Source organism: Molothrus aeneus, chromosome 5, assembly GCF_037042795.1.
Source record: "Molothrus aeneus isolate 106 chromosome 5, BPBGC_Maene_1.0, whole genome shotgun sequence".
Lineage (NCBI taxonomy): Eukaryota > Metazoa > Chordata > Aves > Passeriformes > Icteridae > Molothrus > Molothrus aeneus.
In genome coordinates, this window is record NC_089650.1 from 46,142,749 (window position 1) to 46,164,634 (window position 21,886).

The 21,886-nt window shown below is 45.1% G+C and overlaps 1 protein-coding gene across 1 annotated transcript; it reads right to left on the reverse strand.

Annotated features, from left to right (window-relative positions):
- Positions 1–1,586: 1,586 nt before the first annotated feature.
- WNT2 (Wnt family member 2) lies at positions 1,587–16,775 on the reverse strand. Its single transcript, XM_066549966.1, has 5 exons — positions 16,696–16,775; positions 15,086–15,309; positions 11,862–12,139; positions 8,782–9,046; positions 1,587–1,816 (listed from the first exon to the last, which is right to left on the reverse strand). Exons 1-5 carry the CDS (start codon positions 16,773–16,775, stop codon positions 1,587–1,589), a joined length of 1,077 nt encoding a protein of 358 aa, XP_066406063.1.
- Between the last annotated feature and the right edge of the window lie 5,111 nt (positions 16,776–21,886).

The window sequence follows — 21,886 nt, forward strand, 5'->3', positions numbered from 1 at the left end:
TACTTTTTCCTGCACTGTTTGTACCTGCTAGGGTTCTTCAGTCTATTTCATTTGTACTTTCATCTACAATGTGTTCTATCACTCATTCAACCCCCTTTTCCTATGTTATTTTTTCATTATCTTTCCTGTCTTTACTCTTCATGGGTGCTTTTTCAGAGCCTTATTATACTTACTGGCACAGAACCCATTTTTCTCTTGGTTCATGCTGCTGATCTCTGCCCTGAGGAGAGGCAGCTGGTCCCTCTCTGACCCAGTTCCTCTCCACCAAGGCTGCAATTTCTGGGCCTCATATGCCTGCACATTTTTACAGCAACTTGTTGTTTTGGGCTGATCCCAGCCCAGCATATTGACCTGGCACAATCTGTAACTGCCTCCATTACAAGCCAATACACTCCAAATCATAGATAGGCAGTTTTGCAGAAAATATGCAGAAAAAAATCTAATTTGGACGCCCCCATCTGAGTGGAAAGTATCATTTTGAGCACATTTAATAGATTTATTAACTTTAAAAGAACATAGAAGCTGATAATTTCTTTAGAATCCAAGTCATTACTGAGGCAAGGCATTTCCTTCTCCATCACTGGTCTCAATCATTTTTCCACTATAATGTATGTGAAAAAGAGGAAACCTTAACCTTAGGTAGTTGAGTGTCCTGTACCCAGCTTTCACTAGGGTGAAAAACCATTCTCTTCAGTCCTTCAGGTCAGAAAAAAAAATCCTCAGCAGTTAATATTAATTATTTTTAGAAGCTTTTAAGGCAAGTTTTCAAAAACATATAACTAAGACATTTGCTTTGACTCTAATAGTTCATCAAAGTGTTGTGGCTGAATAGATCTCCTGCAATTTCCTTTGTTTTAGGTCATGGGCCAATTCCTGCCCCACAGGAAGCCCCCGTGTGCTAAAGGTGGCCAGGATGGCCTCAGGTGGCCACCTTGCTGGAAACTCCAGTCCAGCAGGGATGAACAAACACCCTTCCAGTAAAGTTTTTCACCAATCTGGCCACGAATTTTCTTTCACGGGGAAATCACCAACCAGTGCTCAAACTCCTGAGCCATTCAGTATCCAGGGCTCAACTGTGACCTGCCCAAGATCCTTCAGAAGATTCTTGAGCAAGCCCAGCCAATGCAGTTGGTGATGGTGATCTTGTAAAAGTGCCATATTTTGTATCTTCTGGTGTTCCTGATGGCAGGAATGAATTGCCACAAGGGTTCTGGGGGAGAGTTACACGGTGGTTGGAAGAGTCTTGGCATAAGTACATCCTTCCAGAGCTGCATCAGTTTATGCAGAGACAACTCTGCAGCAACACTGTCATGCAGAAATGCAAAGTAAACGCTGCAGGGTTTATGTCAATTTTTCAGCAGCATCTCTGCAATGAACAAGAAAGGCAAACCAGGCATAGAAGTAAAAAAGATCTCTGATGCATTCCCTGCATGGACCAGGAAGGGCACAGGCTCTGGTTCCCTGCAGGGACCAGGAAGGGCACAGGCTGTGGTCCCCAGCAGAGACCAGGAAGGGCACAGGCTGTGGTCCCCAGCAGAGACCAGGAAGGGCACAGGCTGTGGTCCCCAGCCCCAGCAGCCTGTGGGTCATGTCCGGGCCATCCAGGCAGGGCTCTTTGGTGCCTTGCAGGTGTGAATGTCCACCACCTCCAGGCAGTCCTGGCAGCGCACAGCACAGCACCAGTGGAACTTGCACTCACATTTGGTCATCCTGCTGACGCGGGCGGTGTCGTAGCCCCTCCCGCAGCACATCACCTCACAGCTGTCCATGCCACGCGACGTCTGGTTGCACACCCGACCGGCTGTCCCAAGGGACCCTGCAGAGGGAACGCACCTAAAGTCAGCAGGCAGATTTTAAGGAAAGGCAGCAAGCATATGGAAATAGGTATGATACTTAGATACTTTAACATCACATCACCCAGGATTCAATATCAAGCCAGCAAAATGCCTATAAAGGTAAAATTGCCCCCATATTTCCCCTAGGAATCAGGCCTGGAGACGAGGAGGAAGAAAACAGATGAAATGCTTTAAGGGTCTGCCTGATTCTGTTAATATCATCATGTTTTGCTTCATCTTTCCCTGGAACTTTCTTCCCCTTGGGAAGGGTATCTGCCCCCAGGGACTGTCTGAAATGGAATGCCCAGGTGGAGCATCTTCATGGTGCTCAGGATATCATGAGCTTTGCTGAGGAGCTCTGGGTGTGCAGGAGAGGGCTAGGAGAGAAGACCACAGAATCTGGTGGCTGTGAGGGACTCAATGGGTAGAGTAACTGTGCTGCCTGTGATTAAAAGTCTTGCAGAAGTGAGAGCAGAAGCAGCCCAGGCATTTGGCATCGCTGCTGTGTCCACCCATAGGCCCCATTCCAGCAGTTCAGGTGGCAGCTGAAGATTTGCTGCTCTGTGTGCCTCTCATCCCTGTGGGTTAACACCAAGGGTTCTTCCCCCCTTTCATGATAAGATTAGAAGAAACTAAATTATAGCCTGCTGTGGACAGGAAGGGGGAGAGGAACCATACCACACCTTGTCATGTTCTTGAAACACTCAGGAGGAGTGGCTGAAATGCCTGTGCCTATATGGCACAAAATGGCTCTGTAAGGCATGTCTGAGTCTGAACAGTGACTGTACCACGTAGGAGCCACTGTTCATCTAACACAAACTGATTTTAGGGTACATTTTAGGATCAATACCACAGCTGCTGACAGGTTATTACCACCAAACTGAAAACTTCATAAAAATTAATTGCCTCACCTAATTTCCTGTGTATTGCTATTATGAATCAAATGGAGATATATTCAAAAATTAACATTCTTCTGACATTTTCCACAGACCCGATTGCAACTCCATTCTCTTCTTGGGCAAGGTGATACTCCCTAAGTAATGGCTGTAGTCAGTAAACTAACTGGAATTATTTTACAAAGCGTATTTGCAGGTGCACACTGAACATGAACAATTTACCTTCTTAAGGAAAACTAATACATGCAAACATTAATTAAAATTTGCATAAGCCAGGATAGCAAACCAATCTTAATTAATAAAATGTAAACTGCAGTTAAATTGTAATTATTAATAATTTAGGTTGAATGAATTCCAATTTTAGTTTTTTCCCCCCTATGGTGAATTTATGGTTGTATGCAGTGATGCTGCTGTCTCAAAGCAGTTTATAACATACAAGTGTTTACTGTTTCTCCATTCCTTGCTGCCTTCCCAGCATCAGGAAGACTTCATATTAAATGGGGGCTGACCCCAAATGAGTAATGCAGTGAGGGGTCTCAGGAACTGGACCAAAGTCACCTTCTCAAACTGTGCTTTTTCATGGGACCAACACATGATCCAGCCTCTCAGCCATGGGGGTGCCAATTTTCTTCTTTTTCTATCAAACTTAGGACAGTCTTCAACTGCTGTCTTGGAGAAGTTCTTCAGCCCCTAGAACACATCTCAGCTTCCCTCCTATGGCCTAGATTCCTGTACTTATTTAAATATGCATTGGGTAGAGGTATACACCTGGAGAGCATCACCATGGAAGGGCTGGTTCATGTCCTGCCCACCAGCCCCCAGCTCAGCACAGAGGCCCAGGGCCCACCCCAGAGCTGCTCCCAGCTGCTGAGCCTGGCCCTGCCCAAGGCTCCTGAGCTGCAAACATGCTGCTGCCCCAGCCAGCAGAGATGTGCTGAGCCACCCCAGAGGGAACAGACAGAGGGAAGAGAAACCACACAAAATGGAGCCAGAAACAGGCTCCTGCACCTGCAGCCTGATCAATCCCAAATCTCCTTGGGGTCTGAGCATGTTCATGCTGCTGCCTATGGACCAATGCTCTGCATAACGTCCTGGGGGAGATGGCTGAACAGCGCTTCAAAGTAAAAAGTAAACCTTTGATATTTGGGAGAGCACCTCAGTTTGCTGTAACAATCAGCCATGTGGTGCCTCAGGCACACCCTGCACCAGGAAACCAGCAACAACTCCTGCTCCTGGCTACTGTCCCTATAGCCAGTTCTGGCACCTGGATGCCCTGCAGGAGTGCAGGAGAGGTGGCCCCAGCAGTGACCCACATGGGCACACACTACTCCCAGCAGTCCCTCAGCTGTGCAGTTCCCAGCTGCACCGGGGGAACTGGCATAGCAGGCATAGCAGTGATGCCAAGAGGCCTCTCCCAGATCTTTTTGTCAGGAATCACTCCATGATGGGGGAAGAGAAACTTCCAGTGGCCTCCAGTGCCCGCAGTCTAGGCAAGCTGAGGAGTCAGGGGGATGCAGAACTACATGATGCACCCATGGTCCCACAGGAAGCCTGTGGCAGAAGAAAAGCCAGATCCTGCTTCCCAGCCATCACACTCTCCTCCACCCATTATGCTGAGCAAAGAGCTGGGATACCTGAATGTAAGTTCTGATGTTTGTGTCAGCCCACAGCAATATCCATCACATCCCAGACTGTGCAAAATACAGCCAAATTCACAGAAAGGGTTATTAGACATTGGAATGGATTTCCCAGGAAGGGGGTGGAATCACTGGCCCTGGAGATGTTTAAGGAAAGACTTGGTGTGGCACTTAGTGCATGATCTAGTTGATGTGGTGGTGTTTGCTTAAAGGTTGGATGTGATGATCTCAGAGGTCTTTCCCAACCTAATTGATTCTGTGAAGAATTTTTAAAAGCACTTGTCCTGCTCTCTCTGTTCAGACCAAAAAAACATTACAAAGGCCAAGCTTGTGACCCACATGATTAACATTCTGTATCAGGAATTCACACCACTGAAGGAAAAGCAAAGCTGCCCTCCACCTCAGCACAGCTCCCAGCCAGGAACAGAGGTGAGTCATGTCATTTGGCTGCTGGAAGTGAAGGAAGACCCCCTGTTCCCCCACATCCAGCAGGAGCTGCCCAGAAAGCTTTGACCACATTCCTCAGCTGAGGCACAAGGTAGTTTCCAAGTTCAGTGTTCTTATTTCCAGATGTAAGGGGAAATCACACAGCACTAAAGGACAACCTAAGCAGGATGCACCCACTGCTTTCAACAGGAGTTTTGCCACCAGCTTCAAAACCAAAATTATTTCAGCCACTAACAGACAGTCAGAAACTGGTATCATCTGATGCTGACCACAAAACGTCAACATTTACTACAATGACCACAACAGGGGACTTAATTGTCACAGATTGTGACAAAAGTGAAAACAAGCTCATATAAAGGCTTAGTTTTTGAGCAAAACCAACCTTTTTTTAAAGTTCAAACAGCATCTTCAGAATCTCTGCAGCTTCTCTAGTGAGAAGGAAAAGACCAATAACCAACAGTAAGGAGCCAGACAAATTACTGAGCTCCTTGGCAGGCTTGAGTGATGAAGGCAGCAGAAGACACTGCACAAAATAAGGCAGAGTTTTCTGCCTGCTACCTGCAATGCGCCTCCTCATCACTTATGAGGCAGGAGTAGGTTCTAACTTGTAAAAAGTTTTTGTACAACCTCTTTGTTTTTATTTCAAATGTTGGAATTTCCATGCCTACACACATTTTACCTGCCAAAGCATCCACAGCTTTTCATACTGCCAACTTCGCAGCCTGCACATCAAGTCCTTTCTTCTCAGTTTGCACAGTTATTTTTGGAAGTCAACATGTGTTATGTTGAAAAATATTTTCTTTCCATCCCTAAAGCCCTAAAATGTATTTATTAGTATATAATGAGAGCTTTTTCCTTCTACTTCTATTGATTAAAATCTGGTGTCAAGCAATAACATCCATTATTAGACTTTCACACACACACACACACATACACAAACACACAAACAAAAGCCAAAAAAAACAGTGAAATTCCCAATGATAGTTTTCTCACAAGTATTCTTGGGGAAAAAACAATTGAAAGAAAAGGTTCACAGAAAAGCAACTCTGGAGAGCTACTGGATCTTATAGACAACACTCAGTAGAGTAGGGCTGGAGAGAACAGGCAGTTCTCTCTGGAGACAGATCTGTCTGGAGGGGCTGGGATTTCCCAAGCCAGCACTGAAGAGATGGCCATGAGTTGATAAAAACAACAGTTTACCTAGGATGACTTTTAAAAGCTCTCCGGGATGTTCTATCTCTGTTTCTGTCAAATTTTGAGTATGTAATTTTGAGTAAAATTATTTCAGGAGAGTTATGTGTGCAGGGTTAAATGAATTCTGAACACTCCTGAAAAATCTTCATTTGGTCCTTTGTGAAATCTTAAGGCAAGGAAAGAGGTGGTCAGGTTATTACACTATCTTGCCATTGAGTTACTACTAGTGATTTCCCATATTTTACCCCTCCTGAAATCAATTACCCCTCTTTTCCTTTCTAGAAAAAAAAAAAACAAAAAAAAAAACCCCAAACAACCAAACAAAAAAAAAACCCACCAAAAATACCCAACCCCCCCCCCAAAAACTACATTTTGGGGTGTTCCATGTATGCATGTCCAGCTGCCCCCTCAGACAGAATGCCAGACCCAGGGTGGGAGCTCCAGTGGGGGAAGAGAAGGTATCTGCTTTTTTCCTGGGTATGCTGCTGATGGCAGAATCCTTGAGCACTTTTAACTCACTGGTTCCTATGTGTTAGCACAATCAAGCCACAGAGCACACTGGCTTGGACATTTTAGTTTGTGAAGTTGTCTCCTGGTCAAATCATGATGCTTCATAAGGTTTTCTCTGTGAATCCTTCATTCAGCTCCAACACTAATCAGCCTAATTTTTTTCCCTGAAGCCCTAAATCACTTGAATTCCCTGGAGAATGATAGGCAGAACTGTATTGAATGACATACTAAAACATTGTGGCATTAGATTCAGCTGACACTGAGATGGTCCCCACCTATTTCCAGACTCTGACTTCCATAATCTCATTTCATTTGCAGTCATTTAACAAGACTGCCACTTTGCAATGCTCAACAAGGCAAACCAAAAAAATGTGGTGCAGCTGCCAAAATCATCTCCCTAAAAGTCAGATCAGATTTTGTTTGTGTGGTTCTTTCTTTGCTCCATGCAAGCAGCAGGGCATCCCACATACCAACAAAGGTTTACTGCATTTTTCTAAAAATATGCTCTTCCAAACAACCACATTCTCTGAATTCTGAGCAACAAAAAAACACCACCTCAGCTGCAGCTTATATTGAGCTGAGCCAAAAAAATATATCAGACTTTGCCATCTCTGGGCAGGCTTGTCAGTGTCTGGCAAACACACATAATACACCGTGGTGAAAAATGCCCACTCTCCTCCACAATAACAAGATTGATAGATGAGATTAGCCTTAGTACAAAGAGATGATTAAATGGATTTTTGACATAGAATTCGGTAGTGTACAAGTTCTTCCACCAGGGGAAAAAAATAATGTTTTTTACAATGAATGAAGCAACACCAAGAGATAAATGTTTTGAAAAAATCCTAGTCTGCAAAGTTATTTCTGCATGATGCCACAATATGTCCATTTATTCACTTGGATTAGACTTTACAGTATCAGCCACTATTCAAGGAATGGTATGTGCTCATGCAGGTAATAAACATCACCTGCCAAAATAATAAATAACATTTAAAATTATGCTGACAACTCAACTAACCAGAAACAGTGTCCAATGTAATTGTACTGGATGAAATTCTGCATTCACTGAAGTCAATAGTACATGACCAGGAATTCACATATTGTTCTTATTTAAGTACAGCTGTTTTGCAATGTTTATTCCAAGCAAACTTGGATTGTAAACACTCAGCAGTGCCAAAAAGAGCTGAGCTGCATTGCTGTCCAGATACTTACAGATTTGTCATTTGGGTTGCAATCTGGCCCGTTATACAACCTATTAATTAGTTCCACAACCTCCCTCATACATTACTCAGTCTGCCTCTCTTTTCCAAATTTCTGGTTTTCTAGTTGCTAGTTTTTAATTGCCATATCAGAAAATACTGTACATGGGTCAAGAGCTGTTAGCAGGTTTCCTGGTGCTTGGCAGTGCCTTGAATTCTGTAACACTGCTAAGTGTGTCTCTATTGAACCTCTGAAGCAGGAAAATCCAGTGCTAACACCAGCACCAATACTTTATCTCTTCCCACAGGGGCTGGCACAACCCTCCAGAAAATGTGATGGTTGTCAAGGACAGAGCCAGCATTGCCTCATAAAGAGGAATAAACAGCTGTGTCACTCAGCCAAGCCTGCTGTGTCCCACCCACCTCCTCTCTTCCATCCACCTGCCCGTCCTCAGCTGCCTCACCCCCGTTACCCACAGCTGCCCTGACTGGTGCAGGCAGGGCTGGGTTGTGCCTCCCACATTAGATGGGGACAGGCGTGTCTGCAACCAGGCTCCACAGTCACAGTGAGCTGTGGGAAGGTGCAGATAAAGGAGGGCACTGCACTGGTAAGGTAACAACGTGGAAAGGAAGCAATGCAACAGGAGGTGGCATCAAGAAGCACCTCTGGAGGCAGCTCTGGAATGAGCTGTGTGGCACAAGAGTGAGTGTGGCTGTGCCCAGTATGGACCTGTCTCATTAGCACAACTCAACTTGTACTGAAAGCAGCTTTGCCTTACAGCATCTCCAGGGCTCCATAGCATCTGGCAGAAACTGCTGAGTTATATTAGAACAACTGCCTCTTGTACACCTAGGGACATCAAGGAACTATTGTTCTTGTAGTGAGTCCTTCCAAAACATCTTCTTTGCTGTTTCCTGCTGGTTACATGCATGGATTTATTTTTATATATATGTATGTATATGTATATACACACATACACACATTTGATAAAATTAAAATTTTTGACCTTTGAAGTACAAATGTCTTAAATAAAGGCATTCACATGTAATGATAGTGGCTTACCTACATCCCTGTCCCTGATACAGTAGTCTGGAGAGCTTTCAAAGTATACCAGGTCATTCTTAGTTGGCTTCTTAAATTTCTTATTAGCCACAGTGAAACCTGTGCCATCTTGATTCATGACCACCTGAATTGCTCCATTGTATTTCTTCCACAGGTAATCTCCTGTTCTCCTGAAGTCTGCCATGGCCAGCCAGCAGGTCCTTAGGGTGCAGGATCCACTCACACCGTGACATTTGCACTCCTGTTTCAAAAACCGCTTCACAGCCTGTTTAGAAATGCACAGGTAAATATAAATATACACAGGTAAAACAACGTGTAATTAATTAATTGCTTCTCAGCCCTTTTCCAGCCATCCTGTAGTGCCAGGCCTGCGATGGGTCTCCAAATTACGGTCTGTAGTGACACCCACTGGTAGCATCAAGTCATCCCCATGTGGTTGCTCTGCTCTGGTTGCTTGACTCACCGTGCACACAATCCTCCTGGTGGGCTTACCTTCCTGCTCCTGCCAGTCAGCCCAAGGATCGGGGGGTCTATAGTGCCAGGACACAGACTGGACACGAGCAAAGAATCAGAAATGGCCACAATCATTCAGCGCCTTGGGAGGTGAAGGTGCCCCCTTTCCCCATTGTTTCAGCTGCAGGATCGCCATGCTGACCACTCTGACCCTCTCCAGCTCATCTCCATAAAGTTGCCCTTTACCCTGAACAGCATGTCAAATATTGCCCAGAAATTCATATATAAATTATTTTTAAAAGACTGTGTAAAGCATTGTACCTGTGCTAGGCATCAGACCTATGCAGAATCTTAAAATACAGTATACTTAAAATGCTTATACAGATTTTAACCAACATTTTAGGATAATATCTTCATTAGTTTGCACTGGAGAGATCACCCTTATCATTAATTTAACATCTGGATAGTATTAAAGCCATTTCAGCTTCATCTCAGACATTTAAGCTATCTGTATGATGTTGGAGAACAACAGATGGGTTCATAGACAGTAAATAATTCATTCCTAATTATGTAGATATGGATATTTGATCTATAAATATTATGCCTAAGGGTTCATGAAATATGAACTTTTTAGAGTTTGTACAAGAGGAATGTCATCATGGGAGGAAGGTAAGAGAGAGGAAAGCTCCATGATTAGAAGTGAGACTGATGCACAGTGGGGCAGCCTTTTCCAGTCAAGCTTAGTAATAAAGTGAGAATGTATTATAAAACCAAAGGATGTTCAATTTTCTTTCTAACTTGTAAATTATATGAATACTTCAAAGAAGTCACTGGCATTCCCACAGCCCCATTTCATTGCCATATCACAAATCTGGGATTTAAGCAGATGCTTGGTTTTAATTATCTGAGAAGAAATCAATTTAACTACTTGTATGTCTAAAACAACTTTCTGGAATAATGTAAGAAGCACATAGGAATATGGTCTCTTTTTTGTCAGCAATGCTCCTATAACTGATATACAGCACATTATGTTGATTCATATTTTTTCTATTTATTTTTTCATTAGCACAGTTGGAATAGTTTTTGGAATAGTTTTAAAAGAGATATATCAACACCCCTTTTGGGGGCAAGAAGAAGCCAAGGGCACAGATGGTCTTACCCAGGTCAAAATGCCAGCCCTGTTGGGCAGCTGAGGTGGTGAGATCCCTGCAAAGCTAAACCTCTACTGTGAATACAAAACAATGTCTCTGTCCATAAAGCAGGTCCTAGAGCATATGAGAACATATTCATTATTTTAAATTGAATATATTTATTAAAATTTCTTTATCTTTTTCTAAAAATCTACCTTACCAGTACTACCTAAGTATTTGGCAGAGGTGTTTTTAAAACTTAAAAATAATAAGATGCTCAAATACTACAAAAGTACTTCCCCCATCATGGAACTTATTCAACCCTACAAAAATCTTTGCGTTGTAGACTTCAGCCTCTTTTGGACAGTAGCAGAAACATGACCACAGTACTGCATGTTCCTATCATTGATCTGAATAGCTTCATCTGCCTACATTACATATTAATTACACCTGCTGGCAACAGGCAGGTGGAGGAAAGATGCTGAAGAACACAAGTTTTTCAGGAAAATCATCTACTTGCAGTACAAAAAAAGATCAGAATACAAACAACTTAATTCCTATTAAATGTACATTAAGGAAGACATTAAGGAAGATTTTATGTATGAAATATACATAAAGATAAGACATAAAAAGTTTCTACAAATAATTGCAGATGTGCTTGGTTTAGCACAATAAAATGTTTTTTTCTGTATTTCAGATGTCATGGGAGCGGCAGATTTTTAACGTGTTTTTAAAAATGAAACAGCATATTCCAGTTTCATGCACCATTCTTTTTATTGCTACCACCACAAAATGTTAGTGCAGCTATTCCTCAGCCCTTGCACCAGAGGTGGGCAATACACCTGGCAACTACTCCTCCTACTCACCTTCAGTGTGAAGGTAAAGACTTTTTTAGCTGAAATTCAGGAATGGCATTTTCATACAATGTTTAGGAAAGGGGTTGCAGGTCATGCTATGAGGCCATTGCCTTTTGGAGGGATGTGTATTTTGGATTTTTTTCTTTAAAAAAATCTCTGCTCACTTTGTGATTAAGTTTACCATATACATACAGAAATGGATAGAATGTTTTTTTTTCTCTAGAGTTATTTTGAATTTGCTCTTTGTCAAGCCTGTTCTTCAGTGTGATCTTCAGCCTCTCTTAGGAATTTGTATTCTGTATCAATGAAAAAATAAAACTCCTGCTTATATAAGATCTAGGCTCAAAATAAAACCTCCATCCAAACTGATCCTGAGCTTAGACTCCTGCTTAACTTCTCACACAAGGAGTGACTGAAGTGACTCCAACAGGAGTACTGTTGGGCAGTTGAAATCAGTCTGTTTGTAGATCTCTGTCACACTGAACCTCCAAGCAAGATAAAAACAGCAGCTCAGGCTGCTGCCCTTCCTGTATTTCTCCACAGCTGCTGAGACCAGACAGCAAGAGCCAAGCATTAACTGCCCCAAACACAACAGAGCTGTCCAAGACCATCTCTAGGCATCTATTCCATGGACACCCACCTTCCTTCCAGCTCTGTTGTTGTGAAGGTTCATCAGTGCCCTGGCATCTTTTCCTTTCCGTTCTTTGGCATCCACAAAGGCTCTGGCAAATTTAATGCCATAGTCAATGTTATCACTGCAGCCACCCCAGTCAAAATGGCCCTTGCTGTCCTTGGCAGAGCCTTTCTTCTTGGGATCACAAGAGCAGGATTTCAGCTCCCCTTGGCTACATGCCCTGGTGATGGCAAAAACAACTCCAGCAGAAGAGATGGCGTGTACGAAAGCAGATTCTCGACTACCTGAAACAAAAAAAAAGTCACTTTAAATATCATTGGGGTAGCTACTATGAGTGGCTGTCCTATGTCCAAGACAGTTAGACTGGACTTTTTTGCAGAGCAAAAGATAAACTAGGCTGAAATCACACAAATACACATTCCCTGGAGCCAGAATTAGTCATGGCTTAAGCTTGGACCCCTCCCTGGTAAAAGCTCATCAATATAGTGTTAGAGTTGGAAAACATTAAACATTTGCTTTTGATATTGGTTCATATACTTTCATGGATCAGTTGTTTTGTACAGATATGTGAATAGGACAGCTGGTATTCCTATCATGTTTCACGAATTTAGAAGAATATATGAAGTGCTATGTAAGAGATAAGTTTAAGAAATTATTAAATAGGGACACTAAAACAACATGCATATTGCAAAATACTGCAAGTAACTCTTGAAACAGACTTTCCTCTCCTGAAGCTCTTGGAATAGACTTTCCTGTTTAAACAGTGCTAGGGAGAAAACTTGGGTGTTATTTTCTGAAAAATATAAGTTAATATTATGTCTTCTGACTAGAATCAAGCCCATAACTGTAATTCACACAAATAAGTTCCATTAAATCAATGGCACCGCTTGTGTCATGCTTGAGGCAGGATTTGGTCTGGCAGCTGTGACTTCTTCATGCCAGCTGCTCTGGCAGCTTTCCCATCTCCTAACCAAGATACTTTATTATACCAAAGATTATCTGAATTTCTAGACTATATCTATTCATAGACAATTAGGTACATATTTCAATGCAATAATTGCTTTTATTTTAAGATGCAGTAGTTTACAATACAGAGCTACATTACACTGCCACAAATCTATTTATGGTAATGGAATATTTTCCTACTTTTAAAGTTTTCAGCATAGGAAGAATAACATGTAGATTTTTTGTGCAATATCTAAGACAACTTGCAGTGAGAGAGACCTCTTTGCAGAGCTTGTAAGCCTTAAGCAATGTTAGTATAGTAAAAGAGTATCCCAAAGACAAATGTTAACAGTGACTTTTTTGTAGAGGCAGAATTACACCATAGAATTTAATATTTAGTATTTCAGTTGCAGTAGCACCAATATGCTTAACTTACAAATGGGCCCTCAACTGCCACATGCTGTGCAAGTCTTTTGCAAATGGCAACTGGGCAAAACATGCCTTCCCTACCCTGCCTTCAAAATCAGGCAGGAGTTGCCACGGCTTGTTAGAAATCACGCTCTTTTGAAGACTTATTTCTGAGAAAACTTATTCAGAAATATCAAAAATTTGCAAAGTGTTAATTAAAAAGCAACACTTGATATTGTTGGAAGAGAAAAGGTTTATTTGAGCTTATTGAACTAATCAATTTTATTAGACCACTATCATGCTACATTTCCATGGTAATCACAGCCTGATCAGGCTCAGTGCAGAGCTCAGAAGCCTGATGCTGTCATTCTCTCACATGAGCCAACAGTGAAAACTTCACTTTTGGAAAAACTGCATTTTTACTTTTTTTATTAAATAGCCTCATCATTATTAGGCTATGTTCTGCCAGACATGTTTTCCTGAATATCAGACAAACCTCACTGAAAACTTCAGCCTATGGGTGACGTTACTGGTTACTCACAAATAATTGCTAAGGGAACATGAACCTGGTTACAGGAACCAATGGCTCACCAGCAGCAGAACGGAGCATGGAGTGAAAATCCCGCTGCCTGGGTCAGTGTGTCTGCCATTCTCCTCTCTGTCCCTGCCAGTGGGGCAACGGTCCCAGGGTACTTTCCTACTCCTCTCCTTGCAGGTGCCATGCTGCTCACAGCTTAGAATGATGCAGGGCACATTCCAGGGACACAAGTGCCAGGGCAGGGTCAGTGCACTGGCTGCACACCAAGGAAGGCCATGTGCACAGGGTGTGGCACTTGGTGACAAGAGCTGCAGTCACTAACAATCTCAGCAAGTTTATCCCTCGGGTAAGGACATTCTGACACTGTAACAAATCCCAGTCATTTCTTAGGGTCAAAAGGGCCACATCTGATATTTGAAGACTCACTAAATGCCTTACTCCGACCTTTAGATGACAACACCTCCCTGCTTAACCATTCTCCCTCAGGGTGGGAAGCACAATGTTGCTCCCTCAGTTGCTTGAGGTCTGCACAAGCCCGGTTTACTTCTATCAGATGGGTGCCCTGCCTCTCTCTCTCTCTCCCGGAGCCTGACCTGAAATGCCGCAGTGCCTGGAGGGCAGAGATGCCCCAGCATGGGCTCACCCCCGCAGTCAGCACAGCCCTGGAGGCACTGCACCCTGCTGCTGCCCTTCCCCAGCAAAATGCCCCAGCGGGAATCGGCCCGCAGGAGGAATTGTCTCCTGCCATCCCAACGCACGGGGCTCTGTTTGCACTTGAGCTGCCCCCTCTCAGCAGGCCCCATCCCGAGTCCTGGTATCCTGAGGCTGGGCTGTGATAGAAAGAAAGTCTTCTGTCCTGCTGCCACATTCTGATGCCTCAATTTCCCTGTAGGCATTAATATGTGGATTTGATATCCACACCAAAAAAAAAAAAAAAAAAGAAGTTGGGAGCTGCAGAGCTAGCTCCTAATATGCCAAAACTCCACATTGTCTCCCTGATTTGATACAGGTTTTTAAGAAATACAGACCTTCGTGTCATCATATATGCTGCTCTGCTGTCCGTGAGACCCTAAAATAACATTGCATGTCCTCTTCCTTTCCTCCTGAAACATAAAACCAAGCTTCACCCTTGCTAAGGATGAAGGATACACGAGGACGGCCACCGCTTCTCATCATTCCCGCACACTGCCCAGGGGGTGCCAGCCCCGTTACCCTTATGAGGAACACTTGTACCGTCACGCTGACTCTCCAAAGCCCCTTTTACCCTCGGGCCGCGGGCTGCAGGCCCCACCCGAGCCCGGGCAGCCCCTCCCTCAGCGCGGCGGGCCCCGGCACTCACTGCGCAGCAGGACGCGGCCGAGCAGGCGCTGCCCCCGCTCCAGGGCGTTGCAGTCCCAGCGGTGCCGGCGGAACTGGTGCTGGCACTCGGCCGTCCAGGCGGCCACGCCGCGGCCGATGGAGAGCATGGCCTCGGGGTGCCGCCGGCACAGCTGCCGCTGCCGGCTCACCAGGCCCGGCACGTTGTCGCACATCACCCGCGAGGAGCCCACGGCGCCCATGTACCTGCGGGAGGGAAAGGGCAGGGCAGCACCGGGGGGCCGCGCCGACCCCCGGGCACCGGCCCCGAGGGAAGCAGGGTCCTCAGCGCCCCGGAGCCTTCCTCCGGCGGGTCCCGAGCTGCAGCTACCTCTGCCTTTTTGGTGGGAATCCTTTACAATTAGTCATCGACCCTGTGTTTTTTTAATAACGTGAAGTATTCAGGAGAACCCCAAGCCCCGCTATTGCAGCTCCGCGCAGTACTTAAAAAAAAAAAAAAAAAAAAAAAACAACAAACCTTGAAAAAATTAAATTACATCATCTGTATCCAGATGGTCTCTATTAGTCCTGAAACATTTCGAAAGGTACCTTTCATAAAATCCAAACCTCTATAGGTGTCTTTTGAAGGGATCAAACAGAAGAAAATGTCCTTTTCTTGAATTTTCATTATTTTATACGATCATGAAATCGTTAATGCCGTAACTTCCAAAAAATACATAGTTAAGTCGCATTTAGAAGACACCATGACAAAAAGCCATCACAATAATTAACGTTTATACGACTAAGGACACAGATAGTCATTTTATTCAAACATGCCCAGTCTGATAAATCGGCCTTTGATCGCGCGTCAGCCAGAGTCAAGGTTAAATGTGTTCCCCAGGATTACAAGAAGGGGTTTAACTCCTCTCCTACACCAAGACTTTCCAGCCTGGGCTTTTTTGGGGTCCCCAGTTTGAGGGGCAGGTTTGTGTTTCCATTCTAAGGCGTTTTGCAGCGAGCTGCCTGAGACGCCCCACGCCGACATCAACTATCCCTTAAAGCCGGGCCCTGCGCTGCCCGCCGGGCTCTCAGCCCCCTGCTCTGGCACTTCGCAGTTCAGCGAGGACTGTGAAGGAGGGAGGGGCGGGGGAGGGCGAGGAAGAAGGAAAAAATAAATTAATAATAAAAAAGTAGCGCCGCTGTAGCCAATTCCCAGCGCCGCCGGGGCGCGGATGGGCGGCTGCCAGCAGCGGCGGGCGGCAACCCGCGCCCGCGCCCCTCGGGCGGGTTCCCCTCCGCCTCCCTGCCCTCCTCCCGCTCCCTGCGCGGCCCCGGGCGGTGCCCGCTGCTCCCGCCGGGCTGGGACTCCCGCACCGCTGCCGAAAGCCCCGGGTAGCCCCCGCAGTTGCGCTGTGCTTATACGGAGGAGGAGGTCGGAGAGCCTCGGACGGGGTGTGGAAGGAGGTGCCGCCGGGACCGTCTAAATCCGCTCGCTTTAAGGCCCGGACTTTCTGGACCGGAGCAGCTGGGAGCAGCGAGCTCTGCTTCTGCGAGACTAAGAGGGAGAGGCTTCCCCACCTTCCCTAAATCACAATTAATCCGACCCCACCTTCCCCAAGAGCAAATAAAAATTTCTGGAATTGCACAGCTTACCACCATGAGGAGGTGACTGGTGGGGTCGCCCAGACCAAGACCAAGGGAAGAGACCACCAGATCCCAGGGAGAAAGTTCATGTTAGAAAGGCTTCGGTCCACATCAGGTCAGTTGCGGGGGGCAGAAGAAATCCCATGGAGCAATAAGGACGAGCAGGGACAAACGCAGCTTGAGGGCTACCTTTCCCGTGGGTCAAAAGCACCTTCGCATCCCTACGCGCGATCGCGGAGCTTACTGATCCTCTGCCGGGATACGGGGGATGCCAGTTGGTGCAACGCTCTGGATTCCTCTCGGCTCGCCCTGAACCAAATCCCTCAGGACATGGAGTTCAGCCCCGCTCCCATCCTTCATATTTGCCCCGATCCAGCTCTTCCCTGCAGTCACGGCAAAACTGAGGGGCTGGTGTGGGCTGCTCTCAGACTGGGTGGGTTCTGCTTTGGTTGGTGTTTTTTTTTCCTCTGAAACTCTGATGGATGAAATGATGTCAAGAGACACTGGGGGAAGAGGAGGAGGTAACACCTCTGATTAGGCAAGGAATCCCGAGGAGCCAGTTGCTTTCCAATAACCCTACAAGCAGACAGTGAGTTCAAACCCGCCAGCAGATGTTACGCGACCTGCTGCGGAGCCGGCGGCGAACCCGGCAGGCTGTTACAGACCGGCAGCACTTGGCACCTCTCGGGGTTTGGCACGACGGCAATTCATGGCTCGGTACGCGCACCCGCGAACACCGAGCACGGAACGGATCCGCGATCCGGTGCAAGCAGAGAAGGAGAGAACCAGAGCAGTCTCGCTATAGGATGGACACTGCCCGGCCGCCTCCCCTCGCCACGGGCCCCGCACAGCCGGGCCGGCTTCTCCGCGTGCACCGGCGCGCCCCCGCCCCGGGCGTCCCTGCGCAGCCCCGCACCGCGGGGACTCCCGGCCCATGGGCTCCGACACCGGGACCGGCTACGCGCCCCATCGCGCCTGAATCCCGGCATGGGGGAATCCACCGCCGCCGCACCGCTCCCCGGCCCAAGAGGCGACGGGCGGCCCCCGCCCGAAAGAGGGGAGATGCAGCCGGGGCTGGAAGCCAAGACAAGAAGAAGGGATTTAGCAACTTTTTCACTTCGTAACATTTCTGCACAGCAAATACAGGGTTAACACATATTTCAAACAACGAACCCTCATTACCAACCTGGAGATGCCCCACTTCCGAGACAGCCTTCGTTGGCTGAAAAAAGGACAAATAAATGCCCAAGGTTGCTAAGTGAGTTAGGGACTACGCAGCTCTTGTTACTAAAAGAAGCCTGCAGTTGTTAACTCCAGGTGAAAATCCTGGAAGAGCAAGCAAGGAAGCACCCTTTAAAAGCTGTTCTTCAGGCTGTATATTACAGCCATTCTCGTGTTCCTCAGTAGAACTTCTCAAGATTCCAGACATTGAATTAGATGTAGGCACCATTTCAGAAAGAAAATGGAAAACGTAGAATTATGTGAAGTTTTGAGGTGCTGACATTCACCCACTACTAACTTAACCTGAAAGAAGTACCCCAGACAATCCTCAGAAATCAACACCAAACTACCACTTCAAAATCTTTAGACTGCAAAGACTTTCGAGTAAGAATAATTGAAGCCTGGGACACATGAATGCTTCTACAACTTTACTTGCCCAGGGGCAACTACAGCTCCTCTTACTAACTCCAGCAGGTCTTAAAAGCAACAGATGAGCATTCAGTATCTATTTGATAAAATGCAACCAGTGTAAAAACACTCCAATTTTTAGCTTCTGGCCAACTTATTTCTTACATTTACAATACACTTTGGGTCAATTACTGGGGCAGAAAAACACCACTGAGGACAGCAAATTCCAGCAGTATTTTAGACCCATACAAAGAAAGGTACAATCCTCCCTGCTACCAGTTTTCTCGGGCTTGCAGTAAAAAGCTGACTTCTCAGAATTTCTCACACCCTTCTGTATTAACAGGAGCTCCTTTAACCTGTGGCTACTGCATTAGTAACTTATCAACATATCCTTTTCCCTTCCATTAGTCATATGCCCCATCTGCATTCCAGCTTTATTGCTATTCAGATTCTTTCTCCAACCCCTCCACTTTGTGCCAGCCCTACAGAAGTTCACCTTGGATCCATTATATCTATTAACAACCACGCTCTCACTATGAAGAATGACAAAACAGGCAAGTTTGGAAAGGAACAGGGGAACCACACTGGTTTTGCATGGCCACATTCAGGTAGCAGGGGTCACAGGGGTGATTTCTGTGCAAAGGTGCCAGAAGCTTCCCACATGTCTGACAGAGCCAGCACCAAGATGAACCTGCCACTGCCTAAGGTCAAACCCATCAGTGATGGCAGTTGCACGTATGGGACCACTATTTGATGATGCAAAAAAACCCCTCTGCAATAGCAGTTGTGCCAAAGTGTGTTAGACAACATGAGAGAACAGCTGTGGAGACACCCAGGCCAGTAAAGAAACAAGGGGGAGGAGGTGCTCCAGCTGCCAGGGCAGATTCCCAGGCAGACCACAGTGAGTCAGGCTGTCCTCCTGCAGCCGAAACAGGTCCATGGTGAAGCAGAGATCCACCTGCAGTTCACAGAGAACCCCACACTGGGTTCAAGGAGCATGTGACCCTGTGGGAAGCTCATGTACAGCAGGGTCGTAGAAGGACTTGTGCCCTACAGGGACCCACAGTGGAGCAGTCTATTCCTGAAGGACTGCATCCCATGGGGGGAGAGGGGGGAACCCACATTGGAGCAGTTCGTGAAGAACTGCAGGCTGTGGAAAGGACTCAAGTTGAAGAAGTTCATGGAGGACTGTCTCTCTAGAGGGAGGGCTGGTTCCTGATGCAGCCTGGAGAGGCTGCTGGCCTCCCTTGCTGCAAGAAAAGATTGAATCTAGAAATCTGTAGGTGTCTTCAACAAGTATTATGTGCAGAGTTTCTCATACAGCTAAGAAATCATGCCACATGCAAAACAGGTGACAGTGGAGTAGCCAGAGCACAGAAAGCCCCATTTTGTGCATACCTTTTGGAATCGAGCTGGGGTTTTTCAATACAGTAATGAAAATAATGTAGTTAAACCTGTATTTCTACATTCAAAAAAGGACTATTTTCAGGAAAGATGAAGGCATGGAAGGCTCATCTGAAATTTTTTTTAAGAAAACCCCCACCAAACTCTTAAGCAGAACACATATTCCCATATATGCTACAGCCAGTAGCACCTCTTAAAAGAACTGAAAATCCTTTCCCAGAGGTATCTCTCTAAGTCCCACTTCCAGGGACTATGGCTCTATAATATATGAAACTACACCATTTGGATCAGGATAAAAACTAGAAGTAATTGGTCAGGTATTAAACCTGCTAATATCACATAATTCATTTCATGTCAGTGATACCCCATTGTCATATCTCACTCAGATCTCACTACAGCCCCATTACCTGAAAATTCCTATTTCTGGAATAGGGGAATTAAAATTTTCAACTACACACTTCCCCCCCCGCCTCCAGAACAATGAAATGACAGCACATGTCTTCAAAAGCAGAAATCTGCAGTTCAGATACCTGTTGAGTTTTATTTGAGAAAGACAAACTGTAGCTTTTGCAGAACTGGTGAAATAGAGAAGGCAAATGCAAACAATCATCTGCTCATGAGAGGTGTTGGGAAACACCTGTAAAGGTTCAAAGACAACAAAAGATAGAAGAATAAATTGTACATTTTAAGTCTTGTCCTCATCAAGGCACTTGGATGAAATAAAAGATAAACCAAACACATGCTGAGGGTAGTGGAGAATATAGCAGAAATACACCCTCACTCTTTCACAATTTAAGAATACACATACCCTGTAAGACCCGTGCAATACAACAAAACCCCCAAATGCTCTTTATTACTTGTAATTGGCTAGCAGGAATAATTAAGGGTGATGTCTTAGAAAAGACCAGCTACTGCACAAGTCAAATATAAAGAGCAGGACAAATCCCAAAGCACAGGAGACACAGGACAAACAAGTCACAGCCTATCTTAGACAGGAAAAAAAAAAAAAAAAAAAAATCTTGCAGTTCCTTCAGATCTCCACAGGATCACCCAAGACCCTAATTTTACACAACAGCCTATAGACTCAGAAAAGGCCTTGGTATGAATAATCATCCCTATGAAGACAAGTTAGGTATCCAATGACAGTTCCAAGTAGGAACCTCACTGCATCTTTAAGCAACCAGGTATCCCAGAGGATTTGGCCCGAGGTCCAATTCACTCAATCCTCAGCATCCCAATTTGCACTACTGTAGGAGGAGAACAAAAGCAGCAGGGCTGCGAAGTTTACCTGCTTAATACATGCAAAGCTCTTTAGCATTCTCCTCCAATCCCCTCATAGATGTGCAAATCATTGTATTCTTACTGTTCTGGGATAATACTGCAATTTGATGGCTTGCAGAAGGAGGCCTCTCAGCAGGCCGTTTCCATATGAAGGCTCCCTTAGGAGGTGCTGGTGGGGGTAAGAATTCTGAAAGTGTAGCTCAAGGGCCACACGTTGAAGGAATCTTTTTCTTTGCTTCCTGCCCTATCACTACCATATTGTGACACCTTGTCAGAGAATTTGAAAGAGGCAATGCAACAATATGAAAGTGAATAAAGGATATTGAAATGCTCCATCTAAGCCCAAGTTTGGAATCCAAGAAGGTAAATGCAATTTCATTTTCTTAAAATTATATGGTATGTTAAAATATTCTTTGTTCATTTGGCCCTTTAAATGTCCTCCTCATGCAATGCAGTTTCTGATTGACCAATTAATGAAAACAGCTTAAAGTGGTTACTCTAAGACCCTTGCTTCTTATGAGTGATTTATGGAATTTCGAACACTCTACTTAAACAGTACAGGATGCTGCTGGCATAAAGCCTATGTTTAACTCAAATGATGTTCACATGTGTGTTTGCAATCAAGACTATAAGCACCAGAAACAGGTGATCCATAAGATAATTCAAAAAGACCAGCTTCTTCCAAATGTATCATGGACATCATCTCCTGAAGTTCAGACCTTTGACTCCCTTCTGCAAAAACCACTTTATTATAATGCTCACACTTGAAAAAAAAAATTACCAGCAACTATCATGCATTACTTTTTTCTCTGCTAAGTATTTTACACCAAAGCCATAATAATTTAGTTAAATACTGATAAAACTTCTCTGGAGCAGATTTTCGGTT